The 21,844-nt window shown below is 33.0% G+C and overlaps 2 protein-coding genes across 3 annotated transcripts in view; one reads left to right on the top strand and one right to left on the bottom strand.

Annotated features, from left to right (window-relative positions):
* The window catches only part of LOC139503680 (uncharacterized), a 167,587-nt gene that overhangs the window by 79,411 nt on the left and 66,332 nt on the right, over positions 1 to 21,844 (bottom strand). The gene's annotated exons all lie outside the window — the stretch shown is intronic.
* Positions 653 to 21,844, top strand: part of LOC139503245 (hemicentin-1-like) — a 40,913-nt gene continuing 19,721 nt past the window's right edge. Inside the window, exons 1-4 of the mRNA XM_071293004.1 lie at positions 653 to 804; positions 5,622 to 5,651; positions 10,625 to 10,930; positions 15,274 to 15,579. Coding sequence (XP_071149105.1) covers positions 756 to 804; positions 5,622 to 5,651; positions 10,625 to 10,930; positions 15,274 to 15,579 — 691 coding nt within the window. The 5' untranslated portion in view covers positions 653 to 755. The remainder of the gene's footprint in view (positions 805 to 5,621; positions 5,652 to 10,624; positions 10,931 to 15,273; positions 15,580 to 21,844) is intronic.

The following is a 21,844-nucleotide window of genomic DNA, read 5'->3' as shown; positions in this document are numbered from 1 at the left end:
TTTGCCACTGAACGTTAAGCAACCAACAATCAATCAATTATTCAATATGGTACATACTAGTAGTTACATCAAACCAGTGCATTCAATTCATTTTCATCGTTATCATGAATAAAACTGTTGAAGACATTTCAAACACTGTCTTCAATGAAGAGTAGATTACCTTAGCCGTATTTGGCACAACTTTTTGGAATTTTGGGTCCTCAATGCTCTTCAACTTTGTATTTGTTTGGCTTTTCACTATTTTGATCTGAGCGTCACTGATGAGTCTTATGTAGACGAAACGCGCGTCTGGCGTATAAAATTATAATCCTGGTACTTTTGATAACTAAATACATATGACTACAAAATTAAAAACATCATATATATGTAAATTTATCACATATTTTTTCAAGGACGTTAGTAAATAAATAATAATAATAAAATTTCAGTATTCATTCCCGTCATGCCGTTTAACTGTGCCAACTATCCGTATAATCATTAAAAGTCACACTGCATGACAAAATCTGGTTTTTTCTTTTTGTTTAGTCTATTTCCTTATATGAATCTGATTCGATCATATTTCTGTTAATACGTCATCAAAAACGTATTTGTCAACGTTACAGATGCGATTGGATACGTTATCATTGAGCCGAATCTGTTTATGTTTTTCTTCTGCAATTGTTATTACGACTGTCATTCATCTGGTTAACTAGCTATAATGCATCATTGATTTGAATATAAGTGTTTTGGTGAATGTACTTCTTGATGAAGATAAAATGGAATTCTTGTTTTTGATTGAAATATGTCACATCATCTTGATCCATGGTATGTACTTAGTTACAAATAAAAATTGCTCTAACTGCAAGACAAATTTCTTTAAGAACAGTATGAACGCTGTCCATTCCAACAATATTAATACAAGTCTGTCCACAAGGAGAAGTCTTTCAGAATATAAATGTTGTTAAGGTCATATATTTACAACATACACTTTTTTCTTTCGCCGTTTTAACAAAGATATCAATTAATATATAAAAGTTAGTTTCTTATTTGTATACTGTTCTATAAAAAAAAACACAGCTTGGTCTGAAAAAAATACCTCGTAGAAAATATTTCAATTGCATAATAACAGGGAAAATATTATAGTTACAGTAGTAAACTAATTTTTATTGAATTGTTTAACATGCCACTGACTTTCTACATAAACAGTGCTAATCGCATAGTTATATAGGAGAAACAGTACATAACTACGTCCCTTTGATAACGTTACTGTAAATTAAGAAATGTTTGCGATATTTTTATAATTTCGAGAAAAAAAGTTATCAAAAGTACCAGGATTATAATTTAGTACGCCAGACGCGCGTTTCGTCGACGAAAGTGCGACGGGATAGGTTTCACGAAAACAAAAACTCACATTTTAAATTTTGATAGCATTTTCTGTATGTAATATTTCTGAAATTGAAATAATTGATCATGCATTTGTCAATCAGAAGCATAAATGCACGGAAACATTTTTGAATATACAGGACTATTTATTTCAACAACGAATTCTGTTGTTATCAAAAAGTAGTACAATTATAATGTAAATAAAGATTCTTATCTCAAATGAGACCTGGGTTTTCCAACTTGTTTAATTGACCGTTTGGTTTTGTCATTTTTTATGAATTTCCCCTTTTTCAAATTTATCTATCAGTTCAGATACACAAAATAAACATGATTCGCAACCATTAATAATAATACATGTACCTTGAACCTAGTAATGGTGCATGCACATTAAATAAATCTAGGTTGAACAATTTAAAGAACAAGTTTTATTTTTCAACCCACGCAAATTTACTTGAGGTGAAAACTATCGATTCGGCTATATTAATGAATGGGGGAAATCCAAAATATATACATTCGTTTTTTGTTTATAGCAGTTATTTAAACTTTAATCTTAAACAAGGGATCAAATCATAAACTGAAATATGTAATTAGGACATTGTATCTGTCTCAAAAGCATATCAATATATACCCTGGTCCCATTTAACAATTGAATGTTAGATAATTCATTAGATATTCGGCCATAGAACTTTCACCGGGCAGACAATGATAAATTAAAACGTAAATCGGACGAGTGACAATCTTAAATATATTTTAAATCCTATCATTTTATAAGCGATTATGTTGGTACCGTTTATACACCCCTGTGAAATTTTCAGAATATATAAAAACATGACGTATATTATAACATTCAATGATTTTCCAAACGTTTTGAATTAGGTTTAAAAAAAAACTATTAGAAATATGTAATATGTGTAGTCTTGAAAAGCTGTTATAGTTTTTTTTAAACAATGGTATCTATTTTGTGAATTGAGTTATTTTTTTTCCAATTGAGCATCAGCGTAATGCTTTTAATAGTAATAAGCGTATGTTTACGTGGTAATCATTTTAGAACACATATGATAGGAGAGCGATCAAGATCCTTTTCTATTAAAGATGTTTATAAATGTCATTTTTTGTGTGATAAAAACAAGCAAAAAAGCAAGTAAAAGTGACCTTAACCATGTTTTTTTTCTGATGTAAACATCAATTACGGACAAAGTACGTTATTTTGTTTTACCATTGAAAAATATATGTAGCAAGCTGATCATTTTAAAAATCAGTTAAATTTGATTTCTTTCAACTTTGATTAAGCAGTTACTTAGTCTATTTGTCCATTTCTCTTTAAGCATTATAAACATGAAAGGATGTTGTAAAATGTAAACTTTCGTTTTGTCAATAGAACTTTAAGTTAACTAATGCAATATTCTTCATCGTATTCACCATACATTGAATATGTAATATAGGAACATCTAATAATAAGAATACAGCGATTCACATTCAATACAGTCTAATAGTTTTCTTTTCTGGAAAGCTTTGAGAATATCTTTTCTACAATATGGTTTCAATTTGTCATAACATGTTATTGATGATTTCCTGATTTTCGTTACGTATATACAAATGTACGTATATACTAGCAATTTGTAACAGTCTTGAAAAAGAGTAGCAAACACCCTATAATGAAAGAATAACTTATCTAAGTAAAAAAAAGGTATCACCACATAACTAAAGGATGTTTGTTAATCTGTTTGATATATCTATTGCAACGTAAGATCTACATATACCTTATGATTTCCTCATACATTTTTTTTATTCCAAAAAAAGTTCCCACCATCCTCCATACTTTTGTTTACTTCTCGGTATAAATCTTCAATATGTTCCATATTTTGACAATGTACCGTTTAGCCGCTCAGGTGCTGTATATGGTTTACGCAATTCGTAAAATTCTTCAATTGTACTGTGACGTTATTTAGGAATTCGAATATGACAATTTTAACACCGTCAAAAAAACATTGATACGATTAATAAATTTGTAATTTTGACGAGTTTTGTTATTTGAAACTTTTTAAAGAAATACAATTTAAACATCTAAAATGTTAGTTGATAGTAGTGCATATCATTTAAAGTTTACGGATAATTATATTGTGATCAACCTCAAAATGTTGAAAAGGCATAGGAAAAATGTAAATAGATATGTGGAGTTATTTCCTTTCAGAACGATAAGTCACTCTTTAACTAACCAAGACGATACCATGTTTCAATACACTATGCTCTCAGGCGTAAAGTAATGAACTGTGTAAGGTCATCTTTTACTATGATCATAATGCAAACTTTGGTTTGCTAATTGTTTTAGTTCATTTGATAATAACGTTGTACTGTTGCCATTTTAAAATATTTTATGCAGAAACAATCCTTTCCTTATAAAATGTTATAAGAGTGAAATATAAGAAAATGTTGTTAACGCACCTTCTACATTTTTATAATTCCTTTTACATAATATATTTGAATTTAGTGCTATCTTTGTGCCTGTAAGTAATTTGTTTCACATTTAAATTCATTTTACACTACCAAATATTCTCATTTTCATTATTTAAAGAAAATACTTTGCAAGACACAAAAAAAAGAAAAATACTATTCCTGAAAAACTGTTTTAATTAATAAATAAAATTAACGGTACTAATTTTCTTGCACCAGATGCGCATTTCGACAATACATGTCTCTTAAAATTATTAAAAAAATAGCTTACGGCGGTAAAAATGTCATAAAACAAGCGATAATAATACTTCTTGGTGGAATAAACGTTTTACTTATTACTTAGGAATTATCACATGAAAAGACCGACCGTATGGAGGCACGTCTTTGGGTAATCTTGACACCGCATGGTCACTCTTTTCTTCGAGAAACTAGCAGAGACCATTAATTTTCAGATATATTGGTATCTCGATCTGTACCACACGAAAGGTTGGTTTCCTTTCCCAGGTTTACAAAATATTAACTTAAATATCTGCTTACTTTAACAGTTAATTTTTCACTTATTACATGTATTTTGTGCTTGTTTAAGTAATGTGTTGCCGTTACCTTTTATTGTTGATATGTATTTATGTGTTTTCTCATTGCTTAAAACCGTATGGTTTCCAATAATTGGTTACATCAACTTCATTTGAACTTTGGCGGATAGCTGTCTCATTGGCAATCATATCTCATCTCCTTATTTTAATATTGTTTGTTTTTACAGTGATTTAGATAATAAACCGATGTAGACTACTGTACTCCAATTTTTGATGGTTTTACCAATTATGCCTACAAAAGCACAGCTTTTTGGAGCTTTTGGTAATATGTGCGCTTCAACTTTGTACGTGTTTTGGCTTTCTCCCTTTATTCATCTGAGCGTCAGTGGTTAGTCTTGTGTGGACGAGGCGAACGTCTGGCGTATTAAATTTGAAATTTGGCACCTCTTTTAAGCTATTATTCGTGTGTTTCTGTTTCCTATATGTTCTCCTAATTATTTGTATTGTAGTCCTGTCATGTAATGTTGTCATTTTAATTTTATATTTAACATTGCCATAAAAGCGGGAGGTTTGGTATGCCACAAAATCAGGTTCAACCCACCATCTTTTTCTAAAAATGTCCTGTACCAAGTCAGGAAAATGGCCATTGTTATCTTATAGCTCTTTTCTGTATGTGTTACATTTTAATGTTGTTTTTCTGTTGTGTGACTTTAAAGTGTTTTAGAATGTTATGTATCATGCATCACAAACACACAATAAAGAAAAGGTATTTACATTTTGAAAAATTTTGTTTTGTTTATCAGGAACTTTATCTTTTAGTCAGATTAAAGTAAACTAAAGATAATCGATAATGCTTGATAATAATGTTAATGGTACATATTTCATTGATGCCCGAGGACAATTATTCAAGTTCAAAACCTTTTAAAAAAAGGAAAATCACAAAAGTCAGAAAAATCTTATCGATAATCTGATCGGAAAGTCCATAAACATAATTAGAGATTATTACCAGAAAGCTTTTAATATAAACACTGAAAATCAATCAAAGGTATTCAAAATTTGAGAGCAACAGGCATTCATTCAAAATTTCATAATATGTCAGTATTTTCATGCAAATAACAAAATTGTGACACCTAAGTTGGTGATACTTTCGGAGACTTACTGTCATGTATTAGATGAATCATTGTAAATGTTGAAGGTTTTGAACAGAGTGTTAAATCTGTGTTTACATCATTTGATATTACCTAAAATAAGGTAAATTATGATATATTATTGTAGCTCTATCCGGGGTTCGAACAGAAAACGAAGGTAAATACTATTTTCTTACACGAATTATGAAGCTTCCTAACTCAACTGATGGTATTTTAGTTTCCAGTCTCTCTTATACCTACTATGCTGATATTAAAAGCAATTCATTTTACTTTGCCTTTATATACAAATAATGTTTATATCTTTGAGCTTCGCAAGCTTTTATTTTATCTCTGCATGAATATTTTTAGTTTGGTCGGATGGTAACAGTTGTTACAGGATTGTTTGAAAGTAGTTATTAAATGTATCTGGATTATAATTTACTAATTTACTACAAGACGCTCGTTTCCTCTACATAAAACTCATCCGTGACGCTCAGAACAAAATAGTTATAAAGCCAAAAAAGTACAAAGTTGAACAGCTTTGAGGACCGAAAATTCCAAAAAATTATGCCAAATACGGCTAAGGTAATTTATTCCTGGGATAAGAAAATCCTTTTTTTTTCAAAAAATTCAAAGTTTTGTTACAGGAAATTTATAAAAATGACCACATAATTGATATACACCGAAGTGCTGACTACTGGGCTGATGATACCCTCGTTAACTAAACGGCCATTAGCTGTTGCATAAACCGGTATGAAACATATGATGTGGCACATAATTTCTTTATATATTGTTCGGGACATCCCGGAGATTACTTTTTTTTATAGAAGGGTGCCATCGCATTGGGTATGAAAAACCAATTGAGGTCTTGTCTGTGTGTTGCATTTGGTAATTTTGTGCTGTCGTCGTAACATGACTACACATCCGTTCCGTTACACATTTGACCCGCAAGAACTTGAAATATAAATGTGAAATTACTTTTTATTTGAGAAAATTTTAGTAGGATTTTTTTGACATGCTAAATAATAACAGTGTTTTTATAATGTTAAATATTTGAATGGATACATTTTTCAGCCTTTCATTTGCCAAAGGGTTCGCAATTTAACAAGCTATATATCAATGGGTCAACATGTCTTTATGAATACTAAATATAAAAAAGAAAATGTCGTATAATTGCAAATTAGACAACTCTCCACAAGAGACCAAATGCCAAAGAAATTAATTATAGATCACCGTACGCCTTTCAACAGTGAAAAAACCTATACCGCATAATGAGCTATATAGGGCACCGAAATGACAAATGTTAAACATTTCAAACGGAAAAACAAATGGCCTAAGCTATGTACACAGAAACAAAATTTAAATATGTTACACATCAACAAGCGGCCTCCTGACTTATGACAGGCACATGCATACAGAATGTGGCAGGGTTGAACAGGCTAGCGGGATCCCAAACCTACCCCTACCTGAGACAGTGGTGCAACATTTTAACATAAGAACGAACAATAAATCAGTTGGAAAAGGCTTAACTCATCCGATGGATACAAATAGAAATACATCACAGAGTTGACGTGGCCAGTAACTTATATATCCCATCAACAAAAAGACAATAAGTACAGATCTGAGAGAACTCGCAGTTACTCACAGATAGTTCAAGGCAAATAACACCTAATAAAAAATCATGCATCTAAGACAAAATTATAAATCAGTACACATCCAAAATCTAATTGATCTAGTGTAAAGACGTCATTAACAGTTAGAGAACAACATAGCCTTGCAATGCCAATATACAGATAGCGACATATTGTGGATCCATGAATGTGTATATGAAGAGAACAATAATATTTAGTTTGCTTTTAATATACTACTAACATAATCAATATTAATACCAATGAAAACAATATTCAATGATCTTATTACACTCACTGTGTTGAATTGGTAACCTTTTAGAATAAGTTTATTAAAAGGAATGATAAGTTTACCATTGCAGGCTAAATTTCCGGGCACGGTAAACAATTTCCGTAAAAATGAGGATGTGCTATTTTTTAACCATAAAGTGGGGGAAATATGGGCATAGAGAAACAGTTGCTATATGAATACGTATTGTCAACTTTCTGCGGGCGAGGAAAGTCAATGAAATAAATTGTCCGTAGGAAAATTGAATCCTGCCATTTTTTTTTCCTGAGGGAAAACTGCCATAGGGGGGAAATGGCTATATAACAACGAAACGGAATATATCGATAAACGGAATTTGACATGCTCCATAGATTTTTGTTTTGCCTATGTTAGTGAAGTACATGTATGTCAAAATGTTAAATCATCTGAATTTTGTTTCAAAATCTTACTTATTGTCATTGTTAGGGTGATTATATTATTTTTAATTGGTTTTTTTTTCTTCAATATATTATAAAAATGGCCTGGTTTAAATGTAAAGCTATTTGAGTAATGGAGATGAGACTAAAAATATTGATATAAAATGTAAATAATTTCCCAATAGTTATCCCTTTTCTCTGACGTCAGTTAATTTTCCTAAGTGTAGATCATTTTTAAGAAACCTCTGGCCACTTTGTTGATTTAATATAACTTATGATATAACGATCTTTTGTCTTCCCAAAAACGAGTGTAATATTAAGGGTTCGAACTTTATTGTATTTTCATCGCGAATCATTACAGTCTTCAGTCTATGCATGATACCTCTAGACCACAAGTGCTCACAAACAATCATTTAAATCTAAATGCATAATTGGAAGAGGAATACCTCTATTGATCTTTGGGTCACAAGTTTAACATCATGGTCTCATCAGTAATCATTAGCTGATATGGGGCAAAGTATGCGTTTCCCTATTCTGAAACAATATGCCCAAGCTTCACATGCTTCACCAAACATAAACTGAGAATATCTTTTGGAATAAAACCAGATCCCGGTTGAAAGCTTTGGTAACTCTGCCTAACCATTAAAGTATTATTGTGTTAGCTTAAGGCAAACAAATTATAAACTATTATTTAATTAGATTGCTTGTATGTTGAAAGTGAGAAGGAAGGATTATAAGAAGCCCCTTTAATAATGAAATTGATTGTTCAATTTCTTAATCATTGTAAATTGTATATCTGTTTGATTCTCAGATCAATGAGGTTTATATATTTGGTTGAAATTAACATAACTTGTGGCTTTTTTTAAAAATACAAATAGATAAGAATAATCTGAACATAGCGAAAATGATATTTGCCTCCGGACTGTAGGTTTAGTCTTTACATTACAATGTTTACCCATTTTTGCATTTTCGTCGAAATATTTACATTCGACAGTTGACTCCTTGAAGGAGATAATTCTCCTGAAGGATCATTTTAACCCATATGACGTTGTTGTTTCATTGTTTCGAAACTATGGTACAGAGGGAAAATTATATATAAAAATGATCAGGAATATATGTCAGATCTTCAAATAAGTAAAATTAATGAAAATAGTCATTTAAATCCAAACAGGAATGATTGCTTTTTATTAGATTTTGTCTTGCTTCGAAAAAGTATCGGCTTGCTGTTCCTAACGGCATCGTCATCTATGATTTAAAGTATGTGATGAGGTCATGCATAGGAACGATTTAAGGAGAATCTACATTTTTTACATAATTGGATAAGCATTAATACATTTCTTTTCATAGCTATTGTTTGGTCAATTTGCAAATATCATTGTTTCTGAGCATTTCAAGTAGTGTATAGTAAGCATGTTAAAGTATTGTTATTTGCATTTCTTTACGGCCCTATGTTTTATATATAACGGTGCTTCTATATTAAAATGAGATGGAGTTATATTTTTTTTATATAGATTAGACCGTTGGTTTTCCCGTTTAAATGGTTTTACAATAGTTATTTTGGGGCCCTTTGTAGCTTGTTGTTCGGTGTGAGCCAAGGCTCCGTGTTGAAGGCCGTACATTGACCTAGAATGGTTCACTTTTTTTTAAATTGTTATTTGGATGGATAGTCGTCTCATTGGCACTCACACTACATCTTCCTATATCTAATACCCATTGAATTGCTTTCTGCACGGACCTTTTTGGCAGTCAGTAAATAAGAAAGATTTGAGGTGAAGATAGTAAGGACTAGGTTAGTTTGGTATAATATTCCCCAGCCTTCCACCCCTTACCCTTTATTATAAGTAGCCTTATCGACATGTGTATGGTAAAAAAATATTCGTTTATGTATGGATGTTGTATATTTATATGTTGAACACGTTGAATCAAAGGCGATCTTGTGGAGAACGCTCATCCCTTTACTGCGTTTGTTTTTTTTCTATGATATCAAGTTAAGAATAATTTTATTTTCGGAGGAGTGAAACGAGGGAGTAAATAATTTCATTTTAACAGTTGCATTATTATATAAAATTTCCATATAGGCGGGACGTAACTCTGTGTTGACAGTTTATAGCATTTGTACCTTGTATGTAAAATGAACAAACTATGAAATGCAAAAATCATCAGTAACAAAATATTGAAGAAAATTGTCAATCCACTTCTTATAGCAGATATTGACATTAAAAGACAAGTGAAACACTAAATTGTTTTTGTTTACTGTTCAGACACTCCAATGAAGAGACATAAATCAGTCCATAAATACGGATCAACACGACAAGGTTACTATTAGAGGTACTTTTAATGAAAATTCTATTTGCGAGGTGACATCCACAAACTTAATTGTCGTAACATACTCATATTCAAAATTACAAAGTTATTTAAGTCTAAAAATATTGAGAACATTGATAGATATTTATAATAGTTGGTATTAAAGCTGGATACTGAGGTAGTGTCACATATAATTTAAAATTTAAAATGTATATATGTAAGGTCAAAGTTACATAAACAGCTTCAAATATACTGGGATGTGTCAGACTTGGAAATTTCAATACATTTAAGAATATTAATTTTCCTAGATTATACTGTTGCTTACAACCAGGGGGTGTATTGCAATATACTTAAAAGCAAATTGGGGTCTTTTTTAAATCTGACATAATGTGATTGGAACAATTAATTTTTCTTTTGATTTTAAAGTCACCGAAAAATGTAAGTGAAGTGATATAATCTTTAAAGGAACAGGTATTTGACATATTTACTTTTCGCTTTGTTGTTTTCTGATATACTATAATTTTTATTTTAAAAGGTCTCCTCACTGTTACTATAGAACAGCCGTCATATTCAGTAAATCCTGATAGCACTGTCACCCTGCAGTGCCTTGTTAATTCTACAGTGGCAATTAGATCGGTTTACTGGGAGAGACATCTTGGTAGTGCCAGAAGTACAATTAAATTCTCAACTGATCCTAACAGATACAGTGGCAGTACTACCACCATACCATCTCTGACGATCATATCTGCAACACACAGGGATGTCGGATATTACTTTTGTTTTGCCAGCAATGATTACCGAACTGTACATAGTTCTTCAACTATTCTGTCTATTGCTGGAAGTAAGTACTTTGTATTTTTGTAGCAAATTTACATAAAAAATCATTTCAGTAATAATGCTTTTTGTGAACGTTAACTTATGCAGTCATATCTGTGTGTGTATGTAAGGTTGTTCCCGGCAAAATTGACAGTTGCCAATTTAAATAGCGTCATGAAATTTCGCCAACTTGTTGCATACGCATACTATTTAACATCTTTTGTTTTCAAACTTATCATCTTTCCTTGGTAACTGATATTTATCTGTTTGGTATAATAGCTCAATCGGATGAAACGTGCAATTTTTATATACGTATTGACAGTGATACACATAATAAACATTAAACGTTAGTGAACTACGTTATTACAAGCAATCATAAGTATATTTTGGGCTATAAAAAGAGGATTTTAACTGTCAAAACGAATTTTGAATTGATCATCAGAGATTAGATATGTCAAAAAGTAATACTTACGACGTACTCGCACACACATTTCGTTTAACATAATATTTTGCGCCTGTTATCATTGAATTGCTTTCCAAAGCTTATTAAAAAGGTGAATAACTATACATCACAAAGGACAAAAACTATGGCAAAAGCCAGTAAAGGAATCAGAGCTTTGTACGAGGGAGATATATTTCTTAACTTGAAATAATTTCCAAAATTGTCCAATAGCAAACATAAATAACACAAATTACCCTTTGAGCGTCATTAATGAGTCTTATGTAGACGAAACGCGCGTCTGGCGTAATAAACTATAATCCTGGTATTTTTGATAACTATTCATGCCAGTACTTCTGTACTGGCTACTGGACTCGTGATACCCTAGGGGACTTTCATTTCAACAGCAGAGGCATCGATTCAGTGTCAGTAATACATTTTGTTAGCATAAACAGTACCAAATATTCTGCACCGTTTGCGCAATGTCTCTTCAGTGATGGTCGTGGCCAATTATTTGAATATCGAAAGCTTGTTTAAAAGATTAAGAGCTATAAACCAAAATAGACAAAGCCGGACAAGGACTCAGAGCTTTACATGAGGAATATATATTCTTTAGTTTAAAATAATTTGAATATTTTGTAACAGCAAATGTTGAAAACACACAAAATCTATTTTCATGTTAGTACCGGTGGTGATACAATCAGAAACTACCAGTCTTCTAGCAAAGGCACTAGTGGTAGTAATAACATAAATGTGGATTTCTATATTGCTATGAATCTCAGTATATGACCAAACGCAGTAGAGACCCATCATTGTTACATTTGGTTGATACATATTTCTATATTGCTATGAATCTCAGTTTATGACCAAACTCAGTAAAGACCCATCATTGTTACATTTGGTTGATACATTCAAAAATACCTACCGTTATCTGGATGATATTTTTTCGTTGAATAATCCAGAGTTCTCTAAATATACTTCAGAAATTTACCCAAACGAACTTACTTTAACTAAATCTAACATAAACAGCAGCAGTTGTCCTTTTCTAGATTTAGACATTTTAATTTCAAACGGGAAACTTCACACTAAAATTTACGACAAAAGAGACGATTTTTCATTTCCTATTGTTAATTTTCCTTTTTTAGACGGCGATGTGCCGTTGGCTCCATCATACGGTGTTTATATATCGCAACTAGTTCGGTTTGCCCGTGTGTGTTCTGATGTCATAGATTTTAACGAACATAATCAATGCATCACTGGTAAATTGTTTTGTCAGGGATTTCGATACCATAAATTACTTAAAACTTTTACTAGATTCTTTCATAGATACAAAGTAAATTTGGCTATACCTGTAGAAAGCTTATTAAAAATGGTATTTCACATCCTAAATTTTATGGTAATATTGTACTTAAAGCGAGGAAATCACTATGTGATCCTTGTAAACTCATCGAACCTTTAAACAAACTTATAAGTAAGGGTTATCGTACCAATATTGTAATTAGGTCTCTGAATATAGTTCACATTGGCACTAATATTGATTTTGTCATTAGCAAATTAAAACATAACTAAATTTCATTATCTTTTGAGGCGAGATGTATAGAGACACAGACACGTTAACTTTTATTTCTATAGAAGTCGCTCTTCACTATACTACTACCTGTCGATACATTTAATTTTGGCATTGCACAAGTCATGTCTTCTTTGACTATTAATGACGTTAAAATACTAAATCCCTGTGATGTGTTTTAGTCGATTTTAGTCTCTGATGCATGATTTTTTACTATTAATTGGTTTTGGCTTTTAACTAGCTGTCAGTTACTGCGAGTACTTTCAAATCGTATTTTCTTGTTAATTCGACCTGTTGATACTGTTTATAATGCTTTTTTGTTATTTTTCTATTTATATGGATCTTGTCTGTACACCAGTTTTGATTATTTGAAATATCTTCAATTTTCCCTTATTCTCACAACATTTGTATAAACTTCAAGATTATAAAAAAACGGTTTTTTTCTAAAGTGAACATTGATTGGTTAAATATTTCTCAGTGTGTTTGAATTTGTTTGTTAGCTTTTTGGTCATGAATGTTTGTCTCTAATATTTAATTTACTGTGCATTTGTTTTCAGATATCGCAGATCAAATTTATTCGTTCATCGTGTAATCATACGTTTTTGAAGTCTGCCAATTGATATTTTATCGTATGTTTTTCTATGTTGTGATGTTATGCTATTGTTTCAGAAAAAGGGAGAAGCTTTGGATCCATTAAAACGTTTTATCCCGCTGCAAATGTTTGCCCCTGTCCTAAGTCAGGAATCTGATGTACAGTAGTTGTCGTTTGTTTATGTAATATATACGTGTTTCTCGTTTCTCGTTTTGTTTATATAGATTAGACCGTTGGTTTTCCCGTTTGAATGGTTTTACACTAGTAATTTTGGGGCCCTTTATAGCTTGTTGTTCGGTGTGAGCCAAGGCTCCGTGTTGAAGGCCGTACTTTAACCTATAATGGTTTACTTTTTAAATTGTTATTTGGATGGAGAGTTGTCTCATTGGCGCTCACACCACATCTTCCTATATCTAGTAATAACATAAATGGTACCAATTGTTTGCATTAGATGCGCAATTCGACAATCAAGGTCTCTACAGTGATGCTTGAGGCCCGACTATAGAAACATAAAAAGCTTGAGAAAAAAAAGAAGAAGATCTATATTCAAACAAAAACAAAAAACGTGTAGCCCAAGTCGAGCAAGGAATCAGAGCTTTGTACGAGGGAAATATATTCTTTTAGTCAAAATAACTTCCATAATTTTATAACAGCCTATTTTTATAACACAAACGTCGTATTTTCAAGTCAGTGCCAACGTACAGGTTATAGGGCTGGTGATACCCTCGGGAACTATCAGTCCACCCGCACAGCCATATAAGTTAGTAATGAATTTTAACACAATTTTTGACAAAGGCATTTTGCAAAGCAGGAAATAAGGTCTAACTATCTCAAAAATAGTGTTGTCCTAAGAATAGGCAACACATACTACAATCATAATACTGTCGTGTCGGTGGTTTTTTATAGCCAGATGTTGATAGTTTTATCCCACGATGTGCAGAATATAGGGTAATGATCTACGCACATCAATACTCAGACACCGTTTCACATGTAGCTATCATAATGAATAGTTATTTCTGGATATTCTCTTCACCAAGTTTTATCGTCAGTTTGATTTGACAATATTTACGGGAGTTATGGTGTTTTACCAATTTGTTTATATATTCCAACAACGCCACCTTGTAATAACAACTCCATCGTATTACAGATACTTCTCATACATGGTTGGATTGTTTGCCATCATGTATAGATTACCATATCGTACCGTCACTTCGATTTGACCATTTTATCGATTTGTATCAAAATTGTGGTAATAACATTCAGTGAACCAAATTCTTTGACACCCGTTTATTTGAAAGATGCATTTTGTGTTTCTGTTTTAAATATTTGTCTGTTATTCTATTTGAGATTATGACATAGTGATGTCTACTGTAACCCTATTTTGACAATTTTACCTATTATGTGTGTTTTATTTACGCATCGTTAAAAATATAATGAAATTTGATACGACTGTCATACAAGTGACAGGTTAAGCGCTTTAAAACCAGGTTAAATCCAATATTTTCTTTTTACATTTGAAAATTCCTGTACCACGTCATGAATATGACAGTGGTTTTCATTCGTTTGATGTGTTTGCTATTTTGATTTTGCCATTTGATTAGCGACTTTCGGTATTGAATTTTCTTCGGAGTTCAGTATTTTTGAGATTTTACTTTTTACAGAAAGCTTTGGTACTTAAAATAGGTTTGTTTGGCATCATTTGCGGTGTACCAAATATAATTACTATAATTATAGATATATTTATATATGTTACATTTTATTATTTTAAAGATATACCAACTGTTTCTGTACTACATCCATCATACTCTGTAACTCCTGGAAACACAGTGACCTTGCAGTGCCTCATAAACTCGACACTCCCTGTTAGACATGTTTACTGGGAAAGATATATTAATGGTGTCAAAAAAGTAATTACATTCACAACTGACACCAGTTTATACACTGGTAGTACCGCCACTGCACCATCGCTGACAATCTTTAATGCAGTACAAAGTGATGTCGGGTATTACAGATGTTTTGCCTACAACGGTGTAGGAACTGGAAACAGTGCATCCACTCTTATGGCTCTTAATGGAAGTAAGTACCCTTTACACAGTGTATTCAATCTAAAAGTTATATATGTGTTAATATATAAATACATAATTCGTTTAAACAGAAGCCCAACAATGTTAGATCTGTAAATTTGCCTTTGCAAAATTTTTGTTCTTCCCTCGCCGTGATTCGAACTTATGCTATTGATATATCGTCACACTAAATCGCCTGCACTGTATCCGACGCGCCGGATCGCTCGACCGCCTGGGCTTTACAAAAATAAAGCTGCCGGTGGCCGGGTGTTACTTTTCCTCGTCAGTTTTAATCTAGCGTCGTAATACAGTACATGATATATAAAACATGATGGAATTGTTACAGATCAGCTGAAATATATATTGTAAAGGATCTTACAAATTAATGCAAGATACAGTCACAGAAATAATTATATTTATAAGTATGTCTGAACCAGTGACAATTATATAACAGATTTATCTATCGGATCACTAGCAGCGATGGTGATACAAGGCTGTGTGTATTCTGTATTTATAATTCGTCTAAACATCACACCAATAAAAATATTGGATCTGTAAATTGCTTTTGGAATTTGTTTGTTCTTCCCTCGCCGGGATTCGAACTCATGCTACTGAAATATCGTGACACCTAATCGCCTGCACTGTATCCGATGCGCTAGACCACTCGACCACCTGGGCTTCACAAAAATAAAGCACACATTTTTCTCGACATTGTCTCGACGGTACTTAACTGTCCATAAGTGTACTCGACGAGGTCTCGACTTTACTTAGTAAGTCTGGTTACCAGGTTGTTATGACGTTTAATGTATTGCTGTCAAATTTAAGAATTTAAAAAATCAATCTAGGTAATAAAACTAGAGGCTCTAAAGAGCCTGTGTCGCTCACCTTGGTCTATGTGCATATTAAACAAAGGACACAAATGGATTCATGACAAAATTGTATTTTGGTGATGGTGATGTGTTTGAAGTTCTTACTTTACTGAACGATTTTGCTTCTTACAATTATATCTATCATGAACTTTGCCCATTAGTAACAGAGAACTATATTTGGTAAAAATTTACATAAATTTACCAAATTAATGAAAATTGTTAAAAATTGACTATAAAGGGCAATAACTCCTTAAGGGGTCAATTGACCATTTAGTTCATGTTGACTTATTTGTAGATCTTACTTTGCTGAACATTATTGCTGTTTACAGTTTATCTCTAACTATAATAATATTCAAGATAATAACCAAAAACAGCAAAATTTCTTCAAAATTACCAATTCAGGGGCAGCAACCCAACAACCGATTGACCGATTCATCTGAAAATTGCAGGGCAGATAGTTCTTGACCTGATAAACATTTTTATCCCCTGTCAGATTTCCTCAAAATGCTTTGGTTTTTGAGTTATAAGCCAAAAACTGCATTTTACCCCTATGTTCTATTTTTAGCGGTGGTGGCCATCTTGGTTGGTTGACCAGGTCACGCCACACATTTTTTAAACTAGATACCCCAAAGATGATTGTGGCCAAGTTTGGATTAATTTGGCCAAGTAGTTTCAGAGGAGAAGATTTTTGTAAAAGATTACTTTAATTTACGAAAAATGGTTAAAAATTGACTATAAAGGGCAATAACTCCTAAACGGGTCAACTGACCATTTTGGTCATGTTGACTTATATGTAGATCTTACTTTGCTGAACATTATTGCTGTTTACAGTTTATCTCTATCTATAATAATATTCAAGATAATAACCAAAAACAGCAAAATTTCCTCAAAATTACCAATTCAGGGGCAGCAACCCAACAACCGATTGACCGATTGATCTGAAAATTTTAGGGCAGATAGATCTTGACCTGATAAACATTTTTATCCCTGTCAGATTTCCTCAAAATGCTTTGGTTTTTGAGTTATAAGCCAAAAACTGCATTTTACCCCTATCTTCTATTTTTAGCCGTGGCGGCCATCTTGGTTGGTTGACCAGGTCACGCCACACATTTTTTAAACTAGATACCCCAAAGATGATTGTGGCCAAGTTTGGATTAATTTGGCCAAGTAGTTTCAGAGGAGAAGATTTTTGTAAAAGATTACTTTAATTAACGAAAAATGGTTAAAAATTGACTATAAAGGGCAATAACTCCTAAACGGGTCAACTGACCATTTTGGTCATGTTGACTTATTTGTAGATCTTACTTTGCTGAACATTATTGCTGTTTACAGTTTATCTCTAACTATAATAATATTCAAGATAATAACCAAAAACAGCAAAATTTCTTCAAAATTACCAATTCAGGGGCAGCAACCCAACAACCGATTGACCGATTCATCTGAAAATTTCAGGGCAGATAGATCTTGACCTGATAAACATTTTTACCCATGTCAGATTTCCTCAAAATGCTTTGGTTTTTGAGTTATAAGCCAAAAACTGCATTTTACCCCTATGTTCTATTTTTAGCCGTGGCGGCCATCTTGGTTGGTTGACCAGGTCACGCCACACATTTTTTAAACTAGATACCCCAAAGATGATTGTGGCCAAGTTTGGATTAATTTGGCCAAGTAGTTTCAGAGGAGAAGATGTTTGTAAAAGATTACTTTAATTAACGAAAAATGGTTAAAAATTGACTATAAAGGGCAATAACTCCTAAACGGGTCAACTGACCATTTTGGTCATGTTGACTTATTTGTAGATCTTAATTTGCTGAACATTATTGCTGTTTACAGTTTATCTCTAACTATAATAATATTCAAGATAATAACCAAAAACAGCAAAATTTCTTCAAAATTACCAATTCAGGGGCAGCAACCCAACAACCGATTGACCGATTCATCTGAAAATTTCAGGGCAGATAGATCTTGACCTGATAAACATTTTTATCCATGTCAGATTTGCTCTAAATGCTTTGGTTTTTGAGTTATAAGCCAAAAACTGCATTTTACCCCTATGTTCTATTTTTAGCCGTGGCGGCCATCTTGGTTGGTTGACCGGGTCACGCCACACATTTTTTAAACTAGATACCCCAATGATGATTGTGGCCAAGTTTGGTTTGATTTGGCCCAGTAGTTTCAGAGGAGAAGATTTTTGTAAAAGTTAACGACGACGGACGACGACGACGACGGACGACGACGGACGACGGACGCCAAGTGATGAGAAAAGCTCACTTGGCCCTTCGGGCCAGGTGAGCTAAAAAAGTTAGAATTTGCAGTTTGGACTATATTCAGATAGTACACTTTAATTTTTTTAATAACTTTATCAAATCAATTTGGATTTTCATCAAACTATACAGATACCTTGGTAAAACACTGATCTTACTGAATCCCATGTTGTTATGTAGTTTAATGTATTGCTGTAAAAGATAATCAAATTATTCTAGGTTAAGCTGGGGTCACACATTCACGATTTTTACTACCGTCCTTAACAGGACCATTCCCGATTAAATTTCATTAAAAGTCTGGTCAAGATCCTGTGAATCGTGGATGGAAATTCAAACTTAAATTAAAATTTGTAAAAATAATAATTTGATCACGACAACAATCAGATAGTGTTCAGGAAGCGTCGATATTCAACCGTTTCCAAGCGAATTTGTCCCGATAGTCCTGTTCTCAATCCGCTTCTAATCCGATTTGTATTTTTCGCCAGGTAAAATTCGACCGAGTCTGTCACGACTGCGTCCCGACTCTACCGAATGTAATCCGACAGATATCAGACAGTGAACCGACGCTAACGGAAGTTATCCGTTCGCAAACTGTCGGCATATTCGGGATGATCAGGTACTGTCGGAACGTAATCCTATTACGGTCCGCTCTATCGCATTGCAAACGGCTTTGTCTGGTCTCAGTCGTATTGTATTCTGTAATTGTCGGGACTCTGACGTGGGTATCATTGACGAATTTTGTATTAATAACGGGACTGTTTCGGAACGGTTTCGGCAAAAAACGGTTCGGAATCGACAAGAACTGGATGCAATCTGGACTCAATCGGCAGAAAAACAGCTATGAAAAATTACTCAAGATCATTCCCGTTCCACAGGACACCGTCCAGAATACACGAGACATTGTTCGGAATTCGATCCGATACAGCAGAATCTGTCGCGACATAGCCACGATTGTAATCCGACTAGACAAAATCGGCTGAGTTGCCCCGAATGTTACGGGACGCACCTAACTGTCGGGGTGCTTTGCCGAACTATTCGGACCCTTCCCGACCCGTAAGAATCTGTTACGAACTAAAACGACTGCGTTCAGACAATGATAGGACATATCAGATAATTGAGGATACTAATCCGACTTTTTCACTTTTCGTGTCGTATTACTGTCTGATCTCAAACGGGAGCAATAATCGGCAATGTGTGAACCCCGCATAAAAAGGCTAGGTTTTGCAGATCGTACAAAACTCAAATAGTACATTTAAAAATATTTATTACTTGTTCAAATCAACTTAGATTTTCGTCAAACTATACAGCTATCTTAGTTATACATTTATCTTAATAAATTACAGGTTGTTACGTAATTTGTAGTATTACTTTAATTAGCTCAATACATGTGTGTTTTCCAGGTTAAAAAAGCCCTAATTTTCTTAAACTCGTGTATCACATATCTAGTGAATGCAAAGAGCCCTGCGATTTAAATTTAACAGGATGTTGTAACTTTGAATGAATGTTATTTAGAATGTTAAACTCTGTGGTTGGTGTTTTCTTTTTAAGAAGTTTGTCCCAAGCAGGAGGTATTGCTTTTTAAATCACCACAAACCAAAAGAACAATTTTGATATTTTATCTAATGTTTGATCCCTTTTTGACATATTCATATAATATATATCAAAAAGGGATAAAACAAAAATTATTTTATATATACTTTATCCAAAATTATGATAAAAGATATATTTCTAATATATATAATAGGTAGTTTTTTACCTAGATTAATTAAATTCAGCAATACACCAAACTGCATAATGATCTAACATTCAATAAGATCAATATATTACTAAGATAGGTGTATAGTTTGATGAAAATCCAAGTTGATTTGAAAACGTTTCACAGCAATAAATCAAAATAATAAATAAACTGGAATTTTGATTTATCTATGTTTTATTAAGTTAAGATATATTCACGATGCCGATCAGATCAACTCGATCAAGCCCGATCAAGACAAATTACGTGATCTGAAGACTGTTCTGACTCAATCAATAAGATTGTTCGGGATAGTCTTCCTTGCTTGTCATCGATCTGACTTTCTACCCTAGAGTTTTTGACATGTAAAAAACATTCGAGTAAGGATCGAGAAGAAAGTCACTCGAGAAGAGAACGAAAATTCGTCGAGAGCGTTCGAATTGATCGGGACAGGATCGGGTAGAGATCGAGTTTGGTCGGAATACCAATCAGTCTTCGATCATGTCGACCTTTGCTCGACTAATGTCCGATCATTTCCAGATTAACTCGACCAATGCTCGATCGCTTCAAGATCACTTTGACTGGTATATCTATATCATCCAAGACCAACTCGACCAATACCCATACCTTCTCGACCACATATGACCACTCTTTGGTCTCTACTCCGCCATACACGAGAACACATAACTGCTACACGATTCTTTAAAAGTGTATGCAGATCTGTTTAACTCTCATAACTATGCTTCCGCCAAAAAAGACCCCTATGGAACAATCAAATTCAAAGGTCGAAATCAAACCGACACAGCCATAGAGAAAAACGGTAACCGATGAGAAGTCAAACAGCAGTCCACATAACATGGAAAACAAAAAACTTAGCAACACGTAACCCAACAGCACCTGGGATGTTCTCACATGTTCCGGAAGGGAAGATTATCCTGCCATTTTGGCACCGGCGGATGTTTCAAATATTAAAGTAATTGTGCAATAATATTCATCATTGTTCATTGTTAGACTACTGAAGACTAAGTTATCTTTCAGAGTTGGTTTATAAGAACATCAAGATTATATGTTTTCCTGTTTAATGTTCTATTTTCTTTTTTGTCTATCCGTATTTACCGTTTGTCCATAAATGTTTGAAGCTTAAACATAGAAGATGTAGTACAATTTCCAATGAGACAGCTCTTCACAGAAATTATCAATACAACTATAGGTAACCTTACAGTCAATTTTATTTTTATTCCAATTTTTTGACGTAATTTCACACAACAATGAGACAACAGACAAATATTTTTTTATTTGGTGCGAATTCTTTCTAACAGTAACGATACAAACTGTTCAGGGAGCACAAGTTTTGATCATTTGTTTCTAACATACTTTTGCAAGTTTTCACAAACTTTGACAAACTATACACTC

Source organism: Mytilus edulis, chromosome 14 (genome assembly GCF_963676685.1).
Source record: "Mytilus edulis chromosome 14, xbMytEdul2.2, whole genome shotgun sequence".
In the NCBI taxonomy this organism is placed as follows: domain Eukaryota; kingdom Metazoa; phylum Mollusca; class Bivalvia; order Mytilida; family Mytilidae; genus Mytilus; species Mytilus edulis.
Note: the sequence above shows the minus strand (reverse complement) of the source record. Positions and strands in the feature narration are given on the sequence as shown.